Below are 27,504 nucleotides of genomic sequence, written 5' to 3'. Positions count from 1 at the left end.
AGGATTTGATCTGTAACTTGCATCGATGAAGTCGAGAAGGTTCTGTAGTCTTCATGAATTGAATCGCATATGGCAAGGTCATGTGGCCAGAGGAGCGTTTCTTGCAGTGCAATAATGCCTTTGAAGTTTTTGCAGAACATGTTTAGAAGAGGAATGTTCCGCTTGAGGCCAAAGATATTCCAAGAGATTATGTTTAATGATCCATGACTACTCACGAAGATGGGAGATGAAAGCGCTGATCATTTGGGTGGATGGTGGTTAGCCAGGGGGAGTGGGCAGTCACAATCGCCGTGGGGGGTTGGCGGCTGGCACTTGCGGTGGAAATGACCCTGGTTGGAGTGTAGGTATGTTCGCATGGGGGAGGTTGAAACCGGATTAGTCTGTATCTTGAAACTAATATATTAGGACCGAAATTCTCTGCCTTTAAGAACGTCGAGGTGTTGAAATATGGCAGGTAATCCTGTAAGCCACTTTATGTTTAATCCTGCATGGGATTTCGTGAGAGATGAGTGGGTCAGAGCCAGTGAGAAACTTGACTCTCTCCACTATGGCATCCAGCGTCACCGATGAGCGCAGATTGTGAATTACGACGTGGCATCTCTTCTCAGGTGTCGGGTGATGGTGAAACACGAATGTTGGGCTCCGTCCAGCGGCCAAACGGGAGGTTCTTCTCTTCTTTCTGCTTGTTTGTATCTGCCAGCCGCCAGACCCCTCATGATCAGTTTCATCTGTATCTACGATGGGGGGTTGGGGGGGAGAGATAGGGTGGGGAGGATTACGAGGGCTAGTAATCATCACCGGGGATATATCTTCCACCGGAGGCACTGGGGAGGGAGAAGAGTTTGGGGGTCACAGTCCCCTCGGAACGGGGCACTTCCGTGTTGCTGGGAGGCGAGGAAAAACTGGATGCCGCATTCGTAGTAGTCTGGTGGCTATATAGATATATATTATATATATATATATATATATATATATATATATATATGTTATATATATATATATATATATAGTATGTTTATATGTTTATATTATATATATATATATATATATATATTATATATATATATATAATATATATATATATATATGTTTATATATATATATATATATATATATATAATATATATATATATATATATATATATATATATATATATATATATATATATATATACATATATATATATATATATATATATATATATATATATATATATATATATATGTAATATGTATATGTATATGTATAGTATATATATATATATATATATATATATATATATATATATATATATATATATATATATATATATATATATATATATATATATATATATATGAATGACTGAGGAAGTAGAGAAATCAGATCATCAGAGAGAAAAGAAGAAGAGACAAAGGATAAAAGAGGAAGAGGACGCACGAGAGAGTGTTAACGGAAACGAGTTAAGTCGTACATAGTCGGGGAGGTAGAGAGATCTCCTTTCAGAGGAGAAACATTCTACAAGTGGTTTTGAGGAGTAACCTGCCCTTTGAGTATCAAGACTAAGACATTTCTTTCTGCAGTACGAAGTCGAGAAGCCGTCCGAAGTTTCTGCAATCTCCTTTTGTGAAGCCCTCGCTTCGAGCACTGATTTCAACCGCTGCAAAATTGGCCAGCAAGTATTTCATTACTGCACTGTTTCCCCAGTTCACATATTGAAAGGTTTCATTTTGTTATGTAAATAGGAGAAACCATTCTTCATTTATCTTTGTTAGTGAGCTTGTAAATAAACTTCTGTTCTTTTTGAGTTTCTTTCTATATTCGTATCCCGAGTTTCACCTGTTGATGTTGAACCCTATTTGTTTATTATAATAAAGAAACTGAGAGGACTTCTGGGTCCATAACATTTGGTGACCTTGCTAGGGTATTCGGCACCGTAACAGATTGAAACAGGGAGAATATAGAAACAACCATAATGAGTGAGATGGTGAAAGAGTTTATTGAGTCTGGTAAGCTTTTAGGTCTGGAGGGGAACGATCTCCATGAGTATGTTGAAAGGAAAGAAAGAGAAAAGTATGAGAGAGATGAAAGAGCAGCTGAGAGAGAAGTTATTAAAATGCAGCAAGAGAGAGAAGTAATGAAAATGCAGCAAGAGAGAGAAGCAATGAAAAGAAGGACGAGAGAGAAGTAATGAAAATGCAGCAGGAAGAAAGAGAGAAGAACGTAAGCATGAGTTGGAAATTGCTCAGTTAAGACAGAGTACTCTTAACAGTCAGACAGGCGAGAACGAAAACAAAGCTGATGGTTTAGGTATGAGTGCAGTGTTGAAATTAGTACCAAAGTTTGATGAGGAAGATGTAACAACATATTTCATGTGTTTTGAGAAGTTAATGGATAGAGTAGATTCTCCTAAAGAAATGTGGACTCTGTATTTACTGTCAGCTTTGCGTGGTAGGGCACTTTCTGTGTATAGTTGCATGTCTAAGGAGGAATTTGATGATTATGACATTGTGAAAGAAACTGTTCTTAGCACATACAGGTTAGTACCCAAGGCATACCGTAAGAAATTTAGAAGTTTGAGAAAGGACGAGAATATTACATATGTAGAATACGGTAAGAAGTTAGAAAGGCTGTTTTTTGATTGGTTAACTTCTGCTAAAGTTGATGATTTTGATGGTTTGAAGAACTTAGTGTTGTTAGAAAAGTTCAAAGGTAACGTATCCCCTGAGATTAAGCTTTATATAGAAGATAGGCGAGAAGTATTTTTTGCAGGAGCAACTACTATGAGATTCAGGACCTCTGTAACACGGTTTTTTTGCAATAACTTTGTATCTATGCATTTCATAAATATAACGCTTATTCAGAATACACATTATATCTACGCATAAATTTTTACTGCATTCTGTATTACGTAGGTTGAATAAATTTGGTACTACAATGTAAAAGTGAAAAAGTCTTGAACGCACTCGTTACGTAACTTATGACAGCATTTCTTCCCTCTTTCCCGATGGATGATTGGCTATACGTAACGAAGGCTATACCTCTAGCAACAATGACAAACAAATTTAAATACAAGCAAAGCAGCACACCTTTATGAAATCTGAAACCTCTCCAGTGATAATTGTCATAATGAACAAACCAACAAAATATGTTAATAAATACAAAAACACTTTGATTATTAGTTTAACTCCCAAAATAAGTTTCCTAAGAAATTACAGTCTACTTTATAGGTCACAATCAGATTGACAAGATGTAGGGAATAGTTGGTAATTTTCAAAAACATAGTAAACAAGCTTGATTTGATAACTGCTATATCCAATGTCAAGCAATTTTTATTTATTGGCTATCTACCTATTTACTGAAAAAAATAGCCGGTACCGTATTTTGGCTTTAAACCTTCACCAGTAATTATTGTCAGAATGATAACTTCATGAGGCTCTTAAACCATCACCAGTAATTATTGTCAGAATGATAACTTCATGAGGCTCCACCCACTTTGGCCTCGTTATAATTCAGGATAACTGAAGGCTATCATGGGCATTGTTGAATTAAAAAATTCAACTTCTGGCTATAAAAACTCATTTCTCGAGTAGTTGTAAGAAGTGCTAAATGATCCTCAAGGATCCCAGCAGTTGGCCTAAACGTTTATTTCATGTATATTACGCATATACTGTTGTGGCACTACTGCTACAGTATTATTACTATGCTAGCACAGATACCCCACCCGCATCTATGTATCATTCCGCCATTCATAAGGTTTCAGAGCCGATGGAACAAGGAGAATGAGTTTCTGTCTAGTGGATGGGCGGGGCAACATTTCGTCAAAAGGTGTTTACTTTGCTTACGTAATGAATGTTTTTCGACTCTTGGCTCGTAATCATTGGCCATGGCGTCGGCTAGATAATTTTTACTCTATAAAAATTAAAACTATCGGGTTTAGGTTATTGATAATGCTGACAAAATTTGTGTGTGGTTGTAAAATATACATATGTCAACTTTCAGCTACATCCAATGCTTTGACAAGGAGCAAAGTCCAAAAAACCGTGTTACAGAGGCCCTGAATCTCATAGTAGGTTAGCAGACGAATATAGCTTGACTCATAATGTAAGTGTCGGTAAGAAGCGAAATGATCCTTCGTCTGGTAGAGTACAAAGCAGTAAAAGTTTCAGTTCTAGTAATAGCAATGCAAGTAAAAGTGACTATTACTGTTATGCATGCGGAAAACCTGGTCATATGTCTTAAGGTTAGTAAGAATAAAGTGGCATCTAGTGGCTCAGAATTTACTTGTTTCTGATGTAATGGGAAAGGGCATTTAGCAAGAAATTGTGCAGTAGAAAGGAAGGACATTAAGAAACCAGTGTCTCTAGTTAACCTTTCGTCAAGTAGGAATGATGTGATGAGAGAAACTAGGACATTTTTTGGTGAATTTCTGTCAGAAGGTGAAGTTTCCTCTCTTGGACGAGTAGATTCGAGAGACGTAGTCTTGCTTCGAGACACAGGAGCTGCTGTCTCACTAATTAGGAGAGAGAGTGCGCCAAACAGGGCTGAAATCAATATGGGAAGAAAAAGTCTTGTTAGGTAGATTTCCTAACACTTGTGTTCTTTGTCCTTTGTGTGAAGTTGAACTTGGAAAGTTAGGTAGTGTCAGAAGTGAACCTAGCAGTTGTTGACAGTTTGCCTGTTGATGGCGTTGACATTATTGTCGGTAATGACTTAGCTTTATCCAAGAATGTGAATCCTGTTGTGAGTGAGATTCCAGTGCCTGAAATGGTAGTAACTAGGTCAGGTTTAGATACAGACATAGACTATGGTCATAGTTTGTTCGTGGATTCGAACGAGTGTGATAGAGGTGGCGAGGTTGATCTTGGCATGAGTGTGGCTGAGAGACCTGACTCTATCGGTGTTGACAGTGATAGCCAAGCAGAAGGTGTAGCTGTCGAGAGTAACATAGTCGATGTAGTGGAATCAAGTAATAGTTACTGTGATGAATTAAGCACTAACCTTTTGAATAAGGATGAGCTAGTCAAGTTTCAAAGAGAGGATGAGACTAACCCAAATTTTTGAAAGTGAGCTGGGTGATGATCTCGATAATGTGTGGAAGGAAACATTTTGTTTAAAAGACGAAGTTTTGTGTCGTTATGTTCGTACTAAGTCAGGTAGTAAAGAGGAAATCACTGAACAATTAGTGGTTCCCAGGAAGCTTCACGAACTAATTTTGAAGTTAGCACATAATGAGCAAGGACATTTGGGAGTAAATAAAACTTTCTGGTGTATTAGTAGGGCGTACTTTTGGCCTAAAATGAGAAGTGACATGAAGAGGTATGTTTTAAGCTGTCATGAATGCCAAATTGCTGGAAAGCCGAATCAAGTAATTCCCAGAGCTCCATTGTGTAATATTCCTTCAGTCGGCAAACTTTTTGAGAATATAGTTATTGATATGGTTGGACCGTTGCCTAGAAGTAAGGGAGGGAGTATATATCTGTTGACAATCATTGATAGACTAACTCACTATCCAGAGGGGATACTCGTAAGAAGCTGTAACGCAAGGACCGTAGTTAAACAATTGTTGGATTATTTTTTAAAGTTTGGTCTGCCTCGTATTATACAGTGATAATGGTAATAATTTTTTATCCAAATATTTCAGGGATAGAATGAAAGAGTTAGGCATTAAACTCGTAACTTCCACACCTTATCACCCCGAATCACAAGGCATTGTGGAGCGGTTTCACCAAACGTTAAAGAGTTGTTTACAAAAATTGTGTAATAACTTCGAACACGACTGGGAAGAAAAGTTACCTTTTGTTCTATTAGCTTTATGGTTGGCACCGAATGACACTACAGGATTTAGTCCTTTCGAGCTGGTTTTCAGTCACACTGCTAAAGCTCCATTGGAAATGTTAAAATGTAATTTAATGCTTAAGGAAGGAAGAGAAGATTTCATAACTAATCTAGAGTGTTATAAAAACAATTTGAGAAATGCTTGGCAACTAGCAAAGGCGAACAAGAATGGAGAAGTGTGCTTGTTTAACTGAGTTAAAGCTTTATGCAGAATGGTTCTCCTGCTATTTGATTCTTGTTTCTTAAAAAAATAAAATAAATAAAATCAGTTGATTTTATTATTTTTTGGGGGGGAATGTGTCATGGCAATCGCTTTATAGCAAAGAATTATATATTAAAGGAAAGGAAAATGCATCTTCTTCAAGTAGGTCTGCAGCAATGAGGCATTCGCGCACGTGTTGGAGGCGCCTGTTCTCATGATTGTTCAAAATTTCCCAGGTGTGTTATGGAACTCAGCACGCGCTGTCGCGTCGTTAGAAACGCCGCGTATTATAATGTAAATTTTCGTTTGGATCCTTCTAAAAAGTTCCTGTCAGGAGTCCATGTTCGGTGGTTAAGCTCAGCCCTTTTCAGCCCCGCCCCCAGATGACTGAGAAAGTAGAGAAATCAGATCATCAGAGAGAAAAGAAGGAAGAGACAAAGGTTAAGAGAGGAAGAGGAAGCATGAGAGAGAGTGTGAACGGAAACGAGTTAAGTTGTCCATAGTCGGGGAGAGAGAGAGATCCCGACGTTGAGCAACCTTTCAGAGGAGAAAAGTTCTACGAGTGGTTTTGAGGAGTAACTGGTGAAGCTTCTTCCTTGGCAACATCTGTCTCCTCCCAGGGGGACTTCTTGGGCTGGTGGACTCCAATTGAAGGGTGGCATTTCAGCTGTGAAGACGTTCTTTTCTTCATCAGAGATTGGCCATCTAATTCACAACCTCTTTAAGGTCTTGGAAATCTTCGTTTATGGACTGGTAGATCGGAGCATAGCAAGGAAGTTGGAAGACTGCCCTTCGCTTTCTGATCTTTAGGGGGACTGGTTGGAAATGTTTTCTTGTTTGGATAAAGCTTGTAGAGATGGTGCAGATAGAAATAGCTTCCTTGTTCGCCATGGGAGTGTTGAAAAACCGTGAGCTGTGGTGCTTTTTTACCACTTAAGGAGTAACAACGATCCAGAAGTCTGCTCTCTTGTTCTCCTCCCCAGTTAAGTCGCACCTATTTCCTCAAGATGTAGTGCAAGGTATCCTATTGGCACTCGAAAAGAAGTACTCTATGGATTTCCTTGCGCAATCTACTCAGCGCCCTAAGTTGTGACACCAGATAAGTCCTTTTTGCCACTTCAGAAGCAGCCTTTACATGGGGGAAAGTCGTGCCCTTTCACCAGACCCCGTGCCAACCTTCACACACCCTTTAAGTCCACATCAAGAACTGCAGCTAAGCCTGCAAACAAGTGATGTTCCTGTCCTTCACACTCCCGTAGGCGCCAGGCTGTACCAGTTTTGGGAGGAGTGGAAGAACAGGGGTGTAGAAGCCTGGGTTATAAGTTTTAGGTCTGGGCTATGCCATTCCTTTCAGAGAAAGACCTCCCCTTTCCAAGGTCCCCATCATGTTGACAGTATAATCCATCGGCTCAGAAAAGTTTTCGGTACTCAAGGAGGAAGTAAAATCCTTGGTTCTCAAACGTGCAGTGGAGGAGGTCACCAACACGTCAGAGGTATTCTAAAACAGAAGATATTCTATTTGAGAATGACAATGGACACTCAGACTCTTTGGGCTTTTCTCTTCCCAAAAAGAGTGGAGTCATGCCTCCAGGCAGTTCAACAGTTCTTTTCCAGTCTGTTGTGCTCGGCAGTACAGTGGAGGAGTTTACTGGGTACTCTCTCATTAGTAGAGAAGTTCATGAAGCTAGGAAGGCTACACTCGAGGACTCTACAGTTCTTCCTCAAGGTGAACTGGTGCGGGAAGACCCAACCCGACTCGACAGTTTTCCAAACACGAGAGATATGGAGTGATCTCTCGTGGTGGAATTCAAGAGAAAGACTTCAGGAAGGTGTGTCTCCTCTTCTAATGAGCCCCTGCCTACAGTTTTATTCAGATGCATCGGACAGGTTAGGCCTGGTATTCACACACAGGTTTACCTGTCAGTCTCCCTATCAGCTCATCGAAACTGACGTTAAAACGTGTGGATGACAGTTTGTGTGTGGAGCCAGTCCGCTCACCAAACTGAAGAACTGATGGAATTACCTAAAGTTCTTTTGACTGACTGACAGGTGATCGCACGTGTGGACGGGTAACCAACGATTTTATGACAGTTCACCGCTGTATTTCACCTGGGAAGGATCTCAGCTGCACAGACCAGAATATGAATAAACTATGTATAGACCTAATTCATTTCATTGTTGGACCATGCGGTGCTATTTGTTGACTGTTGTGAGTCCAAATCTTATGATGAAAAATAAAATAAAATATTTCCATGTGATAGACAATTTGGTATAGGCCTAAACCAATAACCTGCCTTTTTATGAAAGGTGTTACTAGTGAAAGTAGGCTTCACACTCTATTTCATAAATAACCAACTCCCCATGTCTAATTTAACCTTATTTATTAATATTGTATGAGAACAGACATCTCTTTAATTGGCAATATTTAGACTATAGTCGATTCATTTAAGGTAGATTCTTGCGCCTACGAGACGTTTGTTTGGCGGGCCTCTGATTGGCTGGTAGCGGGAGGCAGACTGCTCGCTCAGCGGGTCATATTTTCCGTTTGTATGCTTAGAAAACTAGCAATATGTTTTACATTTCTTCATTTATCTCACGTTTTACAAAAGATAGGAAAGTTTTGGTCATACCAAAGGATTCAGTATTAAATGTACAATTAATGAATTTTTTCCTGAAATCAATAAGTTAAAATACAAAGGAATTACAACGAGTAGAAGTGAAGGGAGAAACATTTCATTCTTTATACCTGTTTTTATTCATCATCGGATTTTGCATAATTCACGAGATCAAGATAAAATGAAATCTTGTGTTTTAAAACAATGAAATCACCCTGAATACGCTGGTGCTTTCAGATTTTAAATACGTGTAATATGTAAAGAGAAAATGAAGAATATGTCTTATTATGTTGCATTCGTGCTTGACTCGGTTTGACAGTAGTGCCGAGAGACGCAAGATATCGTGGGGCTAGTCCTCTCAGATAGAGCTGTTGGCAGTTGCCATTGGCGATATGAGAAGTTTGCAGTTTCGAGACTATGTATTTACCGAATTATTATGTCATTACATTTTCTATAAATAAATGCATAGAATTCCCATTATGACTTTCGAACATTTTTACTAAATATATATATGTCCGTATTTCTGGACATATCTGATAAAAGAAAAGTAAATAATCAGATGGATGCATCTGGGTGTTGGCTTCAATTTAGTCTAAGTGAGAAATGTACATGCTTTATGAGGCTCACTGAAAAATAACAGAACTTGTTTCTCTGGCCAATAACATCAAAAGCTTATGGTTTTTATATGTTCACTCAATAAACAAAAGTACAAATGTTTATTTCTTACCATAAAATTGTTGACGATGTTAACGAATATAATATACTGTCTTTTTCAGAATTGCTTGAGTTACTCTTACTCCAGAATGTTTATCTCCTTTATATACATGTTACACTTGAAAACATGTCTACAACATGTTTAGGAAAAAATTTGCTTAGTTTTCTCCTGAGGTAGTTGATTATTCTTGAATCACTTAATTCATACCTGAGTTAGAATAGCTCCCGTAACCGTTCCCACAGCCCTGCATAATTGTATATATATATATAGTGCATGTAGGATAATGAGACTAATCAGAAGACTGTTATATCATCATCTTTTTATACAAAAAGAATGGAAATTCATGCAGATATATTATGTCATAAACACAAAAGAAACTCATACACAGTAGGCTTACATTGGTATGTCATTAGGCTATCGATATGAACAAAAAGAAATTAAAATTTAACAAATTTTCTTACGTCATCATTATTTAAAAAATAAATAAAGGAAAATCATGCATATATACATAATCATGTCATTACCTATTGGAACAAAAAGAATGGGAAATTATAAAGATACATTGATATCCCCTTTTCTATTAAAACACCAAGTAAAAGAATTATAACGATATGTACATTGTTATGCCATTAAATATTAAAAAAAAGGAAACTCATATGGATATACTGTAGTTATGAAATTGCCTATCTAAAAATTGGAAACTATAGAAACACTGTTAGGTCTTCAACTTAAAAAAAAAAAATAATGGAAAATCATTGATATATATCATCACTGTCAGTGTCATCCATCCCTAATATCAATATCATCACTGTCAGTTTCGTCATCCCCAATGTCAATAAAAAAACTTTCAAACATATGGCTCTCTAGCAACATCTTTCCTCCTATAATCATCTTCTAATTTCTTAACGTGGTGAAAACATTTCTTCAGTCTTCTGTTGTAACTTTGTCTATCGCCATTCCTCGTAGCTGCTCAACAGTTTTCAAAGATTGATTTGCATTAGAGTTATTTTTTCTGATATCCCCCTTTATTTGAGCCCATATAAGTTCTATGGGGTTAAACTGACAATAATATGGTGGCAGTCTGAGACATCATGACCATTTGCACAGGCTATCTCATCTATCACATACCTCTGTTTTTCTTTGTGACACTTGGCAATCTGCAACAATTTTGGCTTTGTTGCTGATGGGTCGTGGGTGACGTTATTAGAAGAAAGCCACTCTATGACTTCACTTTTTCTGTTGCTGGTTGTTGGCACTTTATTTTCTATTTTGCTATGGTAGGGAGCATTGTCCATTATGATTAGAGATCTGTCTTCTATATTAGGCAATAGTTGTTCCTTAAACCACTTTAAAAAACCTTTCATGGTCCATGAAATCATGGTAGTCCCCTTTGGCACCATTTTTTGACCTAAACAACAATAGCGCATCTTTGACAAACCCCTTCTCACTCCCCGAGTGCACCACAATAAATCTTGACCCCTTTCCAGTCTTAAGTTTGGGTCCTATTTCGCCTTCACCCGTTGTCCAACACTGACGTACACATTCATTTTGGTTTATCCAAGTTTCATCAAGGAATACTTCAGGTTTACGTTCAGTTGGACTACAATTCCTATTCTTTTCAATTTAACCGTATGTATTCAGTTTTCTCGCTGCCACTATATCATCACGTTCCATTAAAATTGCTCTTCACTCGTCACTTGTTTTTTGTACCGGAATCCAAGCCCTCTCACAATTTTCCATAACGTTCTTCCACCATTAAACTTCACCGGGTCTTCCTTCACTTTTTCCAGTAGGGCATCTAACGTTGGGAGCTCTCCTCTCTCGTAAAAAGACAAAATCTCCTTCCGAATACACTCATTTTCAAAACTATCCACCTTGTCCTTCACTCGGATCCTCTTCCTGGGATATACAGGTGAAGCGAAGGGGACGTTACCACACTCAGATGACTGTCGCTTGATTTTTTCCACTGTGTTGGTTGGCACTCCGTTAGCTTTGGCGGTCTTCTCAAATACTTCATTTCTTGAGTCTGCTCCCCACTGTGAGCTGAAGTAACGATGAACATTCATTATAATGTTGCGAGCTTGACTTGCAAATCTGGAAACGGTGCGACGAATGATGCTGTCATCTTGAGACATCTGCTTGAAAAGAAAAAAAAATCTTGCTTAGTTCGTTGCTGTTTATTGCTCCACTGAGATTATTATTTCATATCACTCAATTAAGTCTCTGATATCTCTTTCGTTTGAAAATATATTCATATAAGAAAATTAGAAGCAATATGTTTGAAACCAACCTCATTAAAACTAAGGATGAGCTGAAGAGGGCGAAGTAGGTCCGTAGATTTCAAATTCTTCCTGGACTGAATTTCCCGCCCGTGGCCAGCCTACACCTCCAACGATACCAGATGCATCCCATCTGATTATTTACTTTTTTTATCAGATATGTCCAGAAATACGGACATATATGATATTTGAGTAAAAATGTTCGAAAGTCATAATGGGAATTCTATGCATTTATTTATAGAAAATGTAATGACATAATAATTCGGTGAATACAGTCTCGAAACTGCAAACTTCTCATATCGCCAATTGGCAACTGCCAACACGCCAACGGCTCTAGCTGAGAGGACCAGACCCAACGATGTGTCTCGGCACTATTTTCAAACCGAGTCAAGCACGAGTGCAACATAATAAGACATATTCTTCATTTTCTCTTTACATATTACACGCATCTAAAATCTGAAAGCACCAGCGTATTCAGGGTGATTTTATTGTTTAATAACACAAGATTTTATTTTATCTTGATCTCATGAATTATGCAAAATCCGATGATGAATAAAAACAGGTATAAAGAATGAAATGTTTCTCCTTCACTTCTACTCGTTGTAATTCCTTTGTATTTTAACTTATTGATTTCAGGAAAAGATTATTTAATTGTACATTTAATATCGAATCCTTAGGTATGACCAAAACTTTCCTATCTTTTGTAAAACGTGAGATAAATGAAGAAATGTAAACATATTGCTAGTTTTCTAAGCTACAAACGAAAATATGACCCACTGAGCGAGCAGTCTGCCTCCCGCTACCAGCCAATCAGAGGCCGCCAAACAAACGTCTCGTAGGCGCAAGAATCTACCTTAAATGAATCGACTATATACTCTTTTACACCTTCTTGCTTTCCTATTTTAAAGTGAACTGTTGCAGCAGTTAGTTTAAGTAGCTCCAACTCCTTAACACCCAGAGGTGTTTCCATCGCTGCCATAGAGTTGTTGCCACGATGAAGGCTAGGGAAGAAATGAGGGCAGTGACCTCGAGTTGACTGTCTTACTTACAGTTCTACTCTTTATGTGTGGGCACTCATCTGTCAGATGGTCGTGGGTGGACTGATGGTAAACTTGTGCAAGAATACCCGACCTTTGGGAGCCCTCCTTCAGGATCACAGAGTGGCGGGAGTTTGGACAAGGAGCCTCTGGTAGTGTTCCTGGGCCTTCAGGCTTTGTGCACCTAGTCGAAGGTCAGGTGGTGGCCATTCATACAGACAACTCTTCAGCCCTATCCTACATTCAGAAGCAGGGAAGAACTCACTCGTTCACTTAGTTCATGACGACATAGGGTCTTCTTCTTTGGGTGGAAGAACATTGCATAAGTCTTGTTCCATGATTTGTTCAGGGGAAGATAAACATACTGACGGACGAACTCAGCAGAGGACATCAAGTTCTGCCACCGGAGTGGACGTTGAACACAGAAGTATGTCTGGATCTTTGGAAGCTTTCAGGAAAACCATCCATTGATTCATTCGCAACATCCAAAAACAACTGTCTTCAGTGGTTCTCCCCAGTTCCAGATCCTCTAGCCTGGGTAGTAGATGTGATGTTGCTGGACTTGTTGGGGCTAGATGCTTATGCTTTTCCCCCCTTTGGGACGATCAGGGATGTCAGCAACAAAATAAAGCTACATCAAAATGTTCACATAACGTTAAACCTTAAACGCCGAGCCGGTATTTCCGAAAGTGTCTCCCATATGCTGGTGGCGTTCCCGAGTGAGCACCGAAGCGGAAAAAAAGTTTTTTTTCAAAAAAAATCACAGCACGTTAAATTTTCAAGATTAAGAGTCCATTTTTGGCTTCTTTTTTTGTCATTGCCTGAAGTTTAGTGTGCAACCATCAGAAATGAAAAAATATCATTATTATCATATATAAATATTAGAATATATGACAGCACTGAAAAAAATTTCATATATAATTGTATACAAATTGTGCTGTGATCAAAACGGTTAAAGCTAATGAGTTAATTATTTTTTCGTTGTATTGTACACTAAATTGCAATGATTTTGGTATATGACAAATTGTAAAAAGATCAAAGCAACACAGAAAAAATATTATCACAATATGATGCATGAATTCGTAACGCGAGGACGAAAAAAAAGTTGTTTTCAAAAATTCATCATAAATCGAAATATTGTGCTAGAGACTTCCCGTTTGTTGCAAAATGAAGGTAATTGATTGAATATTACTAGACTGTAAGTTTTGTACCTTACAATTGCAGTTTTCGACCATTTCGGTCGAGTTAAAGTTGACTGAAGGTCGAATTTTTTCTATTTATTGTTATTTATACGAAAATATTTCAAAACTGATAAGAGCTACATCAATGGGTTGTTTTTTTTGTTGTATTCTACTTGAAATTACGCACATTTTCATATATAAAACTTTATGTAACGGCTAATATAAAATGGTGCAAACATTACGACAATCGGACGAACAAATTTATGATTTTTACGGAAGAGTTACCATGCAGACGTAAGGAAAAAGTTTTTTCTATAAATTCACCATAAATCGAAATATTGTGCTAGAGACTTCCGATTTATTGCACAATAAAGTTAAATGATTGAATATTACTAGAATGTAATAGTTTTAGCTTACAATTGCGTTCTTTTACCATTTCGGTCGAGTCAAAGTTGACAGAAGGTTAAAATTTTGGCACTTATCGTTATTTATATGAAAATATTTCAAAACTAGTAAAAGCTACAACCATTGCTAGTTTGTTGTTGTATTCTACATTAAATTGCGCAGATTTTGATATATAAAACTTTATGTAACGGCTAATATAAAACTGTGCAAACATTACGACAATTGGACGAAAAAATTTCTGATTTTTTCGGAAGAGTTACCGCGCGGACGTAAGGAAAACGTTTTGTTCATAAATTCACCATAAATCGAAATATTGTGCTAGAGACTTCCAATCTGTTGCAAAATGAAGGTAAATGATTGAATATTACTAGAATGTAACAGTTTTAGCTTACAATTGCGTTTTTCAACCATTTCGGTCGAGTCAAAGTTGACTGAAGGTTATTATTGTAAGATAATTTTAGCACATCGTTATTTATATGAAAATATTCCAAAACTGATAAAAGCTACAACCATGGGTTGTTTATTGTTGTATTCTACATGAAATTGCGCACATTTTCATATATTAAACTTTATGTAACGGCTAATATAAAACTGTGCAAACATTACGACAATCGGACAAAAAAAATTATTATTTTTTCGGAATAGTTACCGCAAGGACATAGGAAAAAGTTTTTTTTTAAATTCACCATAAATCGAAATATTGTGCTAGAGACTTCCAATTTGTTGTAAAAAGAAGGTATATTATTGAATTTTAATAGAATGTAAGAGTTATAGCTTACAATTGCGTTTTTTTACCATTTCGGTCGAGTCAAAGTTGACTGAAGGTTGAAATTTTGGCACTTATCATTATTTATATGGAAATATTTCAAAACTGATAAAAGCTACAACCATGAGTTGCTTATTGTTGTATTCTTAATGAAATTACGCACATTTCCATATATAAAACTTTATATAACGGCTAATATAAAACTGTGCAAACATTACGACAATCGGAGGAAAACATTTCTTATTTTTTCGGAAGAGTTACCGCGTGGACACAAGGAAAAAGGTTTTTTTTTTTCATAAATTCACCATAAATCAAAATGTTGTGCTAGAGACTTCCAATTTGTTGCAAAATGAAAGTAAATGATTGAATATTACTAGAATATAAGACTTTTAGCTCACAATTGCGTTTTTTTACCATTTCGGTCGAGTCAAAGTTGACTGAAGGTTGAAATTTCGGCACTTATCGTTATTTATATAAAAATATTTCAAAACTGATAAAAGCTACAACCATGGGTTGTTTTTTTGTTGTATTCTACATGAAATTGCGCACATTTTCATATATAAAACTTTATGTAACGGCTAATATAAAATGGTACAAAAATTATGTCAAAGTGACGCAATAATTTCTGAGATGTGTCGCTGATGCTTTTTAGTGCGAGAAGAAAGAAATTAGCGCTTGCGCGCCTGGGTAACGATTGTAAACAAAACAACAGCTTGATCTGTAAACTCCCAGCATCCCTCAATGTGTGTGATTCAAAAGTTTACGCCAAGTAGGCATATAACTATTTTTCCGTGTATTTTTAAAAAAACTTTTTTGCCGTGACGTTTCGTATGTCAATTTGGCACCCAACTGACAATTTTCGTCGATGTTTAATATATCCAATAGGCGTTTAAGGGTTAATAGCTCCCTTTTGGCCAAGGAAGAGTGGTTTCTGTGCCTTATTCATATGTTGGTGGATTTTTCGAGAGACTTTTGTCAAAAGAAGTCTTCTCTGACAACCCCACTTCCATCGCTTCCAACGAGGGTTGTCTGCTCTGGCTCTGACAGGCTTCAGACTGTCAGGAGCCTTGTCAGAGCAATAGGTTTTCACGCGGAGTTGCAGAAGCAATTGCAAGATGCTGACACACTTCTAACAGTCTTTACGAATCGAAGTGGAACATTTTCAGAAGATGGTGTAGACAGGCAAAAGTTTTCTTCTGACACCACTGTGAGTCAGATTGCCGATTGCTGACTTCCTTCTCTTTGTGAGTTCTACAAGAAAGTTATCACCTTCTACGGTTAAGGGATATCAAGCTAAGCTCAATTCAGTGTTTAAACTTAGGTCACTTGATCTGTCGTTGAATAGTGATCTGACAGATCTTATTCAGTTCTTTGAAACATCGAAAGTGCCTAAGGAAGGACTGTATAACATGGAATCTCGATGTAGTCCTGAAGTATCTTTCTGGACCTCCTTTTGAGCTTCTTCGGTCATCTTTCCTGAAGAATTTGACTATGAAAACTTTTTTATTGTCTTAGCTTAAGCGAAATGTGTCAGCGAAACTCATGCTGTGGACAAGAGAGTAGGTTTCATTCAAGGAAATGCAGTTTGTTCCTTAGCCCTTCACTTTTTGGTGAAGAACGAGAATCCTTCAGATCCTTAGCCTCACTTTTTCATCATTAAGAATTATCATGGATATTCTAGGGCCAGAAGAGGATGAAAGACTTCTCTGCCTAGTTAGAGCACTGAAAGATTATCTTCAAAGAACAGAGAAAGTGAGAGGTCCTTGTTCACGCTTATGGTGGTTGGTGAAGGATCCTTCTCGTCCTCTTCCCAAGAACACTCTGTCCTTAAGATCTCTCATCATCAAGACACATGCCCAAGTTAATGATGAGTCATTCCCACTGTTGAAGGTTAAGGCACACGAAGTGAGAGCTGTCGCTACCTCCCTGGCATTTCACAATAACTTATTGTTATTGGCGATCATATAGTCAACGTTTTGAAGATCAAAGTTGGTGTTTGCAACGCATTATTTGAAAGAAGTTGAGACCATGTTTGAAAACTGTAGGACTCTCTGGCCTTTATCCGTATTAGGAGAAGCAACATGGAGGTTTTCTGTCCCTCCATAATTTTCAACTTGTATCAAGGTTGTTGGTTTGTTGGGAAGTCTGGAGGTACTTGGTACCTGGAGTACCCTCCAGTCAGTTTGGAACAGATGGTATTGGTTTTTATTTGGTGTAGGTAACTGTCTCATTGTTTTCATTGTTGTGTCTGGTTCTCACCCAGGGCAAGGGCATTGTTAATTTTGTTGTTTCCTTGCTAAGTCAGCCATTAGGCGCACAACATTAAGGATCATTCCACTTTGTAGAGAAGACTCACATTCTCTCTACTAAATAAGCTGAGCACCAATCAGGGGCAGTACTCGCCTGCAGCATCTCGCTTGAACGTAAGGTATGGCAAGCATGGGTTCTATGTTATCACACTATAACCCTTTTGAGAATTGACATTATTTTCAGAAGGTGTTATTTCCATTACTCTCCATCTTCAATATGTAATCAACTGAATGATTGCTTGGTAAGGCCCTGACTGAAAATTATGTTTTTATAATAAAATAATGTTTTATTCATACTTACCAAGCAATTATTTGATTCGAGCCCTTCCTCCTCCCACAGGTGGAGTTTGCGGCTGAAATCCAATTGAGAGGTGTGACATTGTCATACCTGTTTACAGCAAAAATTTGAAGTTTGGTCTGCCATACATAAGAATCCTACAGCTGAATAATTTCTTGGTAAATATGAATAAAACATTTTATTATAAAAATTCAATTTTAACGTCTTGACTTGAGATTTTGAGCAAATCCAGGTCCTGTGGATTGTAGTACTGTGTTATGTACTTCAGTATTTGTGGAATACATTATATATTTGTAAAATAAAAGACGGGTAATTCTGTAAAGCGAATGAAAAAGTATTTCTTCTACTCTCAGTAAGAATGAAAAATTATGATGAATAACAAGGTCAAGTACAACCACAAGAAATTCACATAAGCAAAGAGAAGCACTTGCTTCATATAAAGGAAAAGTATTATGCATTCCAGTGATTAGTGAGCACACATCACAAGCAGCTTATTGCCACGGAGTTGAATAAAACAGTATATGAATATACAGTAGATAAACAGTATCAATAGTACACATTTGAGTGAAAAATTAAGTTAGGAGAAGAAGTAAGTGTGTTCACAAGAAAATGCCCAGTGATTCAAATGCTCAATAATCATGAGCTTACTAAGGACCGGAATAAAAAATCAAGTAATTTTGCTACACAGGAAATCATGTAGGCATAAATCAAAGCAGCATTTACCCTTGAAATCAACTGAAGACAGTACTTGTTATACTTTTTCATACTGATATAAAACCCAAATTGGAGAAGTATCTTTGTTGATTAGATAGTGTCTATAATTAATGAATTAACAATTCTTCCCAACTTACCATTTTAGAACAAACAGAAAAGCGAAAGGTGAACAAATATACTAGATAAATAATGTTAGGTCAGTTAGATAATAGAAAAGAACCTAGAATCCAATGGGGTGCCTAAAAGGTGACAGCCAACCCTCTAGCAGATTATATTTTCCATCAGATTCAAGAATGTTGCGTCTAGGTTTTGTGAAGACCAACAAAGTGGGCTATTGTACATGTTGGATGTGAAACGAAGGAACATTCTATCCCTTGACAGGCTGTATCCTTTGAAAGTGTGGTGAAATCGACTCCAGCTTCCCGGAAATCCATGAAAGGTGGTCTTGGTGGTGAACAGAATCAGGTATCAGCTGCCACAATGAAGAAAAATGAAAGTACTAGTGAAAAGGAGGTGCCAGTAAGTGGAAAATGGCTGAACACTACGGAGAAATTTATTTGGCTTACATTTAATTGTGTTTGGAAATAGGGAAGTAGTCTTGAATCATTTGCTGTAAAGAAATTATTTGGGTATTGCTTAGTAGTGAAGTTATCTCCCCTTTTACTAATTCACAGTTGAAGATGAGTAGAACAAATTTTGGATCATTGTTCATCTTTCCCCCAGTGCCAGGTTTAGTCTGTGAATTTGTTAATTATTTTAATCTTTTCTGTAATTTGTTTGGCTGTTTAGAGCTTGTGGATTCATAATCTTTCAATTCTTATTTTGTGTCAAATTAATTTTAGGATATGGATATATTCAGTCATTTCTTTCACCACAAACCCATCACTTAAATTAGCCCACTTGGTTGCTCTGAATAATCTAGGCACTTCAGTCTTTTATTTACTGGAAAACAGTAGAGCCTCACATTTTGTCATTATATTGCTATATGCAGCTCACAGAAATCACTAAATGTTTGTTGAATTTATGATTCCTGAAGCATTCATTTGAAGCTGTTCACGTAATTCACATTTCTTCCATTTGCTTTCATATAACCAAGCCAATGAAATTATATAAGTGATTTCTCTTGCCAGGTAGATTGTCTATCAATATAGATATACAGTGGTCCCCCTGTATTCTCGGGGGATGCGTTCCAGACCCCCCCCCCCCCCCCCCCACCCCCCCCCCCCCCCCCCCCCCCCCCCCGTGTATAGTTAAAATCTGCGAATAGTGAGAACCCCTATAAAAATGCTTAAAACCTCCTATTTTGTTAGTTAAAATTCAAGAAAAACCTACTAAAAGTTTTTATACCTGGTTATTTTAATAGTTTTATCACAAAAAGTGCATTTTATGATGAAATTGATTAAAAAAACTGGAATTTGTGGATATTTCTCAGAAAAATACCGCGAATAGGTGAATTTTCTGCGAATAATGCTGGGAAATGTTCCCAAGAGAAATCCGCAAATGTATGAGTCCATGAATACAGGGGGTCCACTGTGTATGTAGATATAGTAGGTATATACAGATATATACAGGCAGTCCCCGGGTTACGACGGGTTCGGCTTACGATGCTCCGAGGTTAAGGCGATTTTCAATTATATTCATCGGAAATTATTTCCAGGTTTACGACGCATGTTCCAGGGTTACGACGCCTACAACTCTGATATGGCAGAAGAAATATGACGCCAAAAATGCAAAATAATCAATATTTGAAGTTTTTTATGAAAAATGCAATAAGAATGCAGTTTTGAATGCACCCAAAGCATTGAGAGTAAGGTTTTCTTAGGAGTTTTGATGATGTTCTGACTTACGACGATTTTTGGCTTATGACGCATCACAAGAACGGAACCCCGTCTATAGTGTATATATATAAAGGTATAAGCCATGAAGGAAAGATAAACAACGGAGTTTCTGCAGAAACTCTATTGTTTATCTTTCCTTCGTGACTTATACTTTTATTTATGGATTTATCATGTTCCAAACTTTCGTGATTCAGTTATATATATATATATAGTATATATATACACACACACACAGTGTTCCCCCCGTATTTGCGTTAGTGTATTTTGATGTTATTTTCATGACTAAATGCATTTTTATGGTACAAAAATGATTTACTAATTTTCAAATATTAACACTGATTAATACTGTATTAGTAAGTTTAATAACATTAAATGATATCACATAGTAAAAATAATAATTCTCTCTCTCTCTCTCTCCTACAGAGATGTATGGTTTTTTTGTACGATAAATAATTGATTTACTATTTTCAAATATTAATATTAATGTATACAGCAATAACATCAATTCATTAAAGAAAATACTAAAGTGAATTAGTAAGATTTTAGTTTATAAATTTGAAAAATTATGTAAGAGTGAAGGAAATCCCAGACTTCGGTCCCCACTCACAGGACAAATGAAGATGGAAAAATTTCACATAATTTTATTTAAAAAATAAATACCTCATGACTACTCTTACAAATTAATCAAAAATAAATATAGTTATACAGGCAGTCTCTGGGTTATGACGGGCTCGGCTTATGACGTTCCGAGGTTAAGGCGCTTTTCAATTATATTCATCAGAAATTATTTCCAGGGTTACAACGCTCATCTGGCAGAAGAAATATGACACCAAAAATGCAAAATAATCAATATTTGAAGGTTTTTTTGATGCAAAATGCAATAAGAAAGCAGTTTACATAGTTTTTAATGCACCCAAAGCATTAAAAGTACTGTTTTCTTAAGATTTTTTTACCCTGTTCCGGCTTACAACGGTTTTCGGGTTACAACACGTCTCAAGAACGGAACCCCCGTCATAACCCGGGGACTGCCTGTACTCTTAAAGGCTCGAAGACCATGTGGTCCTAAAGGGGTCTGTGGTCCAGCTACCTCAACGAACCACAAATTACATCAAAATCACTGGAAAGAACAACACGAGTAGGGGGAACAGTATGTATGTAAATAATGACTAATCCACACCTTCAGCAAACGCAATCTAATGAATTTTGACCACTAACATGAGAATCACAATATCACAATGTATGGTGCGTAATGATCCAACCGGCAACATGAGAGAGCAACAGAACGGTCTTACCTCGATGGTTCTTGAAGGGGAAGGGCGCCCCTCTCAGCCAGGAACACTACCTGGGGAACCAGGTTGACATTTTTCGAAATCAAGTTCCACTCAGTCATTTGTTAATGTGGCAATTTCAATACAAATTATATGATAAAACAAAATATGGAAGAAATTCCCACAACTCTGTCAAATAGCAGACTCAAAAACACACAAATCCATCACACATGAGAGGAAGGATCATCGCCCCTGCCACCAGCTTTCTCCTTCATGTTTTTGTATTTGGGACGCGGCAGATTTAAGTTTAGAGAAAATGGTGCACACATTTTTTCATGACAACCTCCGCAACCAGGAGGTGGGGAGGGGGCCGGGACTGAAGCGCAAGAGAAGGTTTAAACAGGTGAGGCAAGATGAGTGGGTCTTCCCGGTTGCGGCCTAGGCTCGTTCGCAGCACTACGACTCAAATATAGCTTACGGTAACAACATACACATCATCGTAGTGATCACTCAGTTTGCTAAAACAGAACATATACACCTAACCTGCATAAATCAGGAAATAAGGCAGCTCATCAAAAAAAGCAGGCAGTGTTTAAAATCATGCAATAAGGTACATAGCAATTGAAATATGCAATGATCAAATTGTGCAATAGGCTAGCACATCAGCAACTGGAAATAGGCAACACTCAAAATCAAGCTGCAAGGCGACTTCATCCATCAGTGCATAATACTGTAATCATTTAATAAGGCAGTATTATCAGTCAAATACACAGTAGCAGAATTAGCTTGTTATGGATCAGAATGCAATGTTCCCCTTGGGAATCATAATGAAAAAATGGGTCTCTACTATGAGCATCATATAAGGAACAGGATTGTATTAAGATAGAAAATGGCAGTGTTCATCAGAACGGCTAAAAATTATTTCGATAGGGAAATAAGTTCCGTCCACAGGCGAGACAACAATCATAGCATAATCTAGAGATTTTCTGTGCAAAAAATGGAGCGAGAGCTTGCCAATGCTCATGCAGACTTATGCTTTGCATAATGTCACTTCAATTAACCCTTAAACGCCGAAGCAGTAAAAAAAAATATGTCTCCCGTGTGCCGGAGGTGTTTCAGAGTGAGTGCGGAAGCGAAAAAAATATTTTTTTCAAAAAATCACAGCGCGCTTAGTTTTCAAGATTAAGAGTTCATTTTTGGCTCCTATTTTTGTCATTGCCTGTAGTTTAGTATGCAACCATCAGAAATGAAAAAAATATCTATCATATATAAATAATGCGATATATGATAGCGTAAAAACGAAATTTCATATATAATCGTATTCAATCGCGCTGTGCGCAAAACGGTTAAAGGTAACAAGTTACTTTTTTTTTTTTGTAATGTACACTAAATTGCGATCAATTTGGTATATAACACATTTTAAAACGATAAAGCAACACAGAGAAAATATTATCACAAATAATGCATGAATTCGTAACGTGCGTACGTAAACAAATATTTTTTCAAAAATTCACCATAAATCTAATAGTTGTCCTAGAGACTTCCAATTTCTTTCAAAATGAAGACAGATGATTGAATATTAATATACTGTAAGAGTATTAGCTTACAAATGCAGTTTTCGACCATATCTGACGAGTTAAAGTTGACCGAATGTCGAATTTTTTTTATATATATTTTTTTTATATGCAATTATTTCGGAAATAAGAAAAGCTACAACTTTCAAATATTTTTCGTTTTATTCTACATGTAATTGTGCACATTTTCATATATAAAACTATGAAATGCCTAATATGAACCGGAGCAAATATTCCGAGAATGGGACTTACGCATTTCGGAGATTTGTGGCGGAGAATAACCGCAGCGCGGAGGAAGGAAAGTTTTTTTTTTTAAATTCACCATAAATTTAAATATTGTGCTAGAGACTTCGAATTTGTTTCACGATGAAGATAAATGACTGAATATTACTAGACTGTAAGAGTTTTATCTTACAATTGCGTTTTCGACCATTTCGGTAGAGTCAATTTGACCGAATGTGTTTTTTTTCTATTTATCGTGATTTTATATGCAAATATTTCAAAAATGAGAAAAGCTACAACCTTCAACTATTTATTGTTGTATTATACATGAAATTGCGCACATTTTCATATATAAAACTTTATGTAACGGCTAATTTAAAATGGGGCAAACATTACCACAATCGCACGTATGATTTTTTCGGAAGAAGGGTTAGTTACCGCGCGGACGTAAGAAAATGTTATTTTTTTCATAAATTCACCATAATTCGAAATATTGTGCTAGAGACTTCCAATTTGTTGCAGAATGAAGGTAAATGCTTGAATATTACTAGAATATAAGCGTTTTAGCTTACAATTGCGTTTTTTCGACCATTTCGGTAGAGTCAAAGTTGACCAAAGGTTGAAAATTTGTCACTTATCATTTTTTTATATGAAAATATTTCAAAATTGATAAAAGCTACAACCATGGTTGTTTTTAGTTGTATTGTGCATGAAATGCGCACATTTTCATATATAAAACATTTATGTAACGGCTAATTTAAAAATGGTGCAAACATTACCACAATCGCATGTATGATTTTTTTCGGTAGAGTTACCGCGCGGACGTAAGGAAAAAGTTTTTCATAAATTCACCATAAATCGAAATATTGTGCTAGAGACTTCCAATTAGTTGCAAAATTAAGGTAAATGATTGAATATTACTAAAATATAAGAGTTTTAGCTTACAATTGCGTTTTTCGACCCATTTCGTAGAGTCAAAGTTGACGAAGTTGAAATTTTGGCACTTATCGTTATTATATGAAAATATCTCAAAACTGATAAAAGCTACAATCATGAGTATTTTTTGTTGTATTCTACATAAAAATGCGCACATTTTCATATATAATACTCCATGTAACGGCTAATTTAAAATGGTAAAAAAATTATGTCAAAGTGACGAAATAGTTTCCGAGATGTGTCACAGATACTTTTTAGTGCGGCAAGAAAGAAATTCGCGCTTGCGCGCCTGCGTAACGATTGTAAACAAAACAACACCTTGATCGTGAACTCCCAGCATCCCCCAAGGCGCGTGATTCAAGAGTTTTCGGCTGGTAGGCCTAAAAGTATTTTTCCGCGATTTTTTTCAAAAACTTTTGTATGTCGACTTAAAATACGTCCAGTCGGCACCCGAGAGACAAAAAATGTTGACGTAAAATACGTCCAGTCGGCGTTTAAGGGTTAATGATTTGTTACGTCCCTTCTTCTTATTCCTCCAGGGCCTGGCTATACCAGTCCTAGGAGTAGACGGAGGCACCGGCTCTGGGGTAAGGCCAGAAACGCCGTCAGGAGCAGAGGCAGTGGTAGCCTGAGGGATTGCAGGAGAACACCCTACTTCGGTATCTGCAGCAACCGTCGTAGAGGTGGAACCTACTGCAGGGGAGGCCCTAACTTCGGCTGCTGCGACAGCCGTCGTAAGGGTAAGACTCCAGGCTGACTCCTGGTCGGGCAGTTCCTGGTTTTCCAGAGGAGGTATGAAGGTAAGGTCTGCCGGAGGTTCATCCTCGGGCGACAGAGGTGAGGGTGAAGAAGAATGATGGGCTGGAGATTGGCCATGGGCTGCGGTAAGCTCCATGCCTGTTGGAGGATCTCCGGTAGGAAGATCCTTGATAAGGTTAGGCGCTGGTGCTAGCTCAGGGCCAGGCGCAGAGGTCAAAATCGGTGGTGGCTCTACGTCCAGGCTGGACGGAGCTTGGCACTGCCCAGTGCTGCCAAGTGGCACTGGCAGAGAGTTGAGGTCGACTGGACCTGTGACGGGTACCGGAGGTGCAATACCTCTCAGCGTGCCCTTGGAAATGGGAGACAGAGGGTCCTGTCTCTTTTGGAAGGCTAAGCCTTGTGGAACTTGGACAGTGTCCGCTGCTGGTAGTTTGCTAGGGCACCTAGGCCAATTAGTGGAGTGCCCTATTACGTTACAGGTTTTGCAACGGAACTGTGAAGGATCAATCTCCCTCCTTGGTAATGGGGGAGACTGTTGGTGGACGTACTTCCGGGAGGAAGTAGGTCTTGGATGACTCCTTGCTTTGGAGTTATTTGTCGTGGGGTTAGGACCCCTAGGCTTTTTGAACGGTGAGGGAGACTTCATGTCTTGCCCTAGGAGGAGGTCATAACCTCCTGGAATGTAGCTTGCAACTGCAAGGGTACAAACCTTGGAGAAGTGAGGTCTGGTGACCCTCAATTGGACGGTTGGAAGGATCAAGTTTAATATGATTGATGCCTTCAATAGTGATTAGTTGCCGTCTATTGACGGTAGCCCCTCGGGGAATTCGGTCTTCCCGTATCAGGGAGATTTGAGCGCCAGAGTCGTCGTAGGCTCTGACGTGGCTTGGCGGATAATGGCTTTGGAGGGGTGCGACAGTTATAGGGCCCTTAGCCGGGGGTCCTAGCAAAGAAGGATTGGTAACGGCCATTGCGATGGCAGGAATATTAAAATTTGCGCACCCTCCATAGTTGGCAGACATGTGACCCTTGCGGCCACAGTCACGGCAGAACTTGTTCCAGAACCTCTTCCGTGGCACTGGATGGTAAGGCCGAGATGGCCCCACAGGTTGCGAATCTGTGGAGTCACCAAGGCTGGCAGTGTGCTCTGGCACAGGTGAAGAGTCCTCTGTTGGATCACCCTCGGAAACAAGTCCGGGGTTAACTGGTGGGCGTACCTCTTCCAAAGTGGAGGAGGTAGGCGGTAAAATGGTAAGAGGCTGAGGTGGTGCGGAAGAAACTTCGGGCTCTGACACTGGGTCAGGGCCAGGTTCGCAAATAGAAAGGATGTCGGGGACATCGGAGGCACTAGCCTCTGAACCTGAAATTGAGGTTTGATAATGAGGCATGCTGCAGGGATCCGGTGCATCTGGTAGTGGGAGCTGCGTCCAGGGGAGATACGGCTTAAGTAGATCTCGGCCCAATATTACCTGATAAACATCATGAAATTGGTCAATTACGCCCAGGTGGCACAAGGTGGTTTCCCTGGTCTCCTGGTCCAGAAAGGGCATTTCTACATTCAGAAGGACCGAAGGAACAGAATAGAGGTTACCGTCAATCCATTCAAACTGAATATCTTCGTCCGTCTGGATTTTGGCACCCCTAGGCAATGCCTTTCTTGCAATGAGGGAGACCTGGGCTTCGGTGTCGGCCATGACTTGTACCCACTGATAGGCCGCAGGAGACTGTTCATCAGGCAGGGCTACATGGTAGCCTTGGAGAAGTTCACCCTGGAAGCTCTCATCCCAAGGTAGGGATTGACTTGGGCACCGGTCTGAATCCACAGCATGCCCACGCACACAACAAGTGGTGCAGAACCTCCGCAACCACCTCTTACCGGGAGTCCAGCTCATGGTCTGGGGCTTAGATACTTGCCGAGAGATTGCGTCATCTCTGAGAGCTAGCTCATGCTTTCTCTCTTCTTCACGTGCCTTCCTTTCTGCGTCTCTTTCTTCCTTTTCTTGCAGCCGCGCGGCATCCTGCTGCGCCTTTATCCACTGGTCAAGTGCTGGTCCAGTGTAACCGGCCTCCTTGCCCAGAGTTATGAGGGCTCCGAGCTTCTCTAGCTCTATGGCAAAGAAGTTGCGGGAAGCAGGGGAAGACATTTCCCTTAGGCTGCAGTAGAGGCTCTGATGAAAATGAAAATAATGGCCAGGAAGGGTACTGAATGGAATAGGAGTGCCTACTGGGTAAAGGGGCACTCACTTGGAAATGGGTTCTGCAATAAGTAATGGAAGGTCTTAAAAGACTGGGTGCTCTGTGGCACTTTGGGATTGGCACCTTCTGATGAGGCGGAACAATCACATGGAGTGTGCGGCGTACGTCACACTTAAGGGCGTTCCTCACTTGGGAGACGCTGGAATGGGCAACCTGTAGGTCCAATACAGGTGCAATGGCACTTATGGAGGCATTCCTTGGGCAGTGCTGGTATTGCGGCACTTCGGGAGGCGTTCCCTTGATTGGGTGATCCGGGATAGCGGATTCACTAATGGATTGGGCGTTCCGTAAGGACGGACACGCAGGTTTGAC

General features: G+C 38.7%; 1 protein-coding gene across 1 annotated transcript in view; it reads left to right on the top strand.

The window, feature by feature from the left end:
* LOC135213877 (transcriptional repressor CTCF-like) overlaps window positions 1-27,504 on the top strand; it is a 355,646-nt gene that overhangs the window by 51,522 nt on the left and 276,620 nt on the right. Inside the window, exon 4 of the mRNA XM_064247977.1 lies at window positions 18,721-18,858. Coding sequence (XP_064104047.1) covers window positions 18,721-18,858 — 138 coding nt within the window. The remainder of the gene's footprint in view (window positions 1-18,720; window positions 18,859-27,504) is intronic.

Source organism: Macrobrachium nipponense, chromosome 43, assembly GCF_015104395.2.
Source record: "Macrobrachium nipponense isolate FS-2020 chromosome 43, ASM1510439v2, whole genome shotgun sequence".
NCBI lineage: Eukaryota > Metazoa > Arthropoda > Malacostraca > Decapoda > Palaemonidae > Macrobrachium > Macrobrachium nipponense.
The sequence above is the reverse complement of the archived record's forward strand: the minus strand, read 5'-3'. Positions and strand labels throughout refer to the sequence as shown.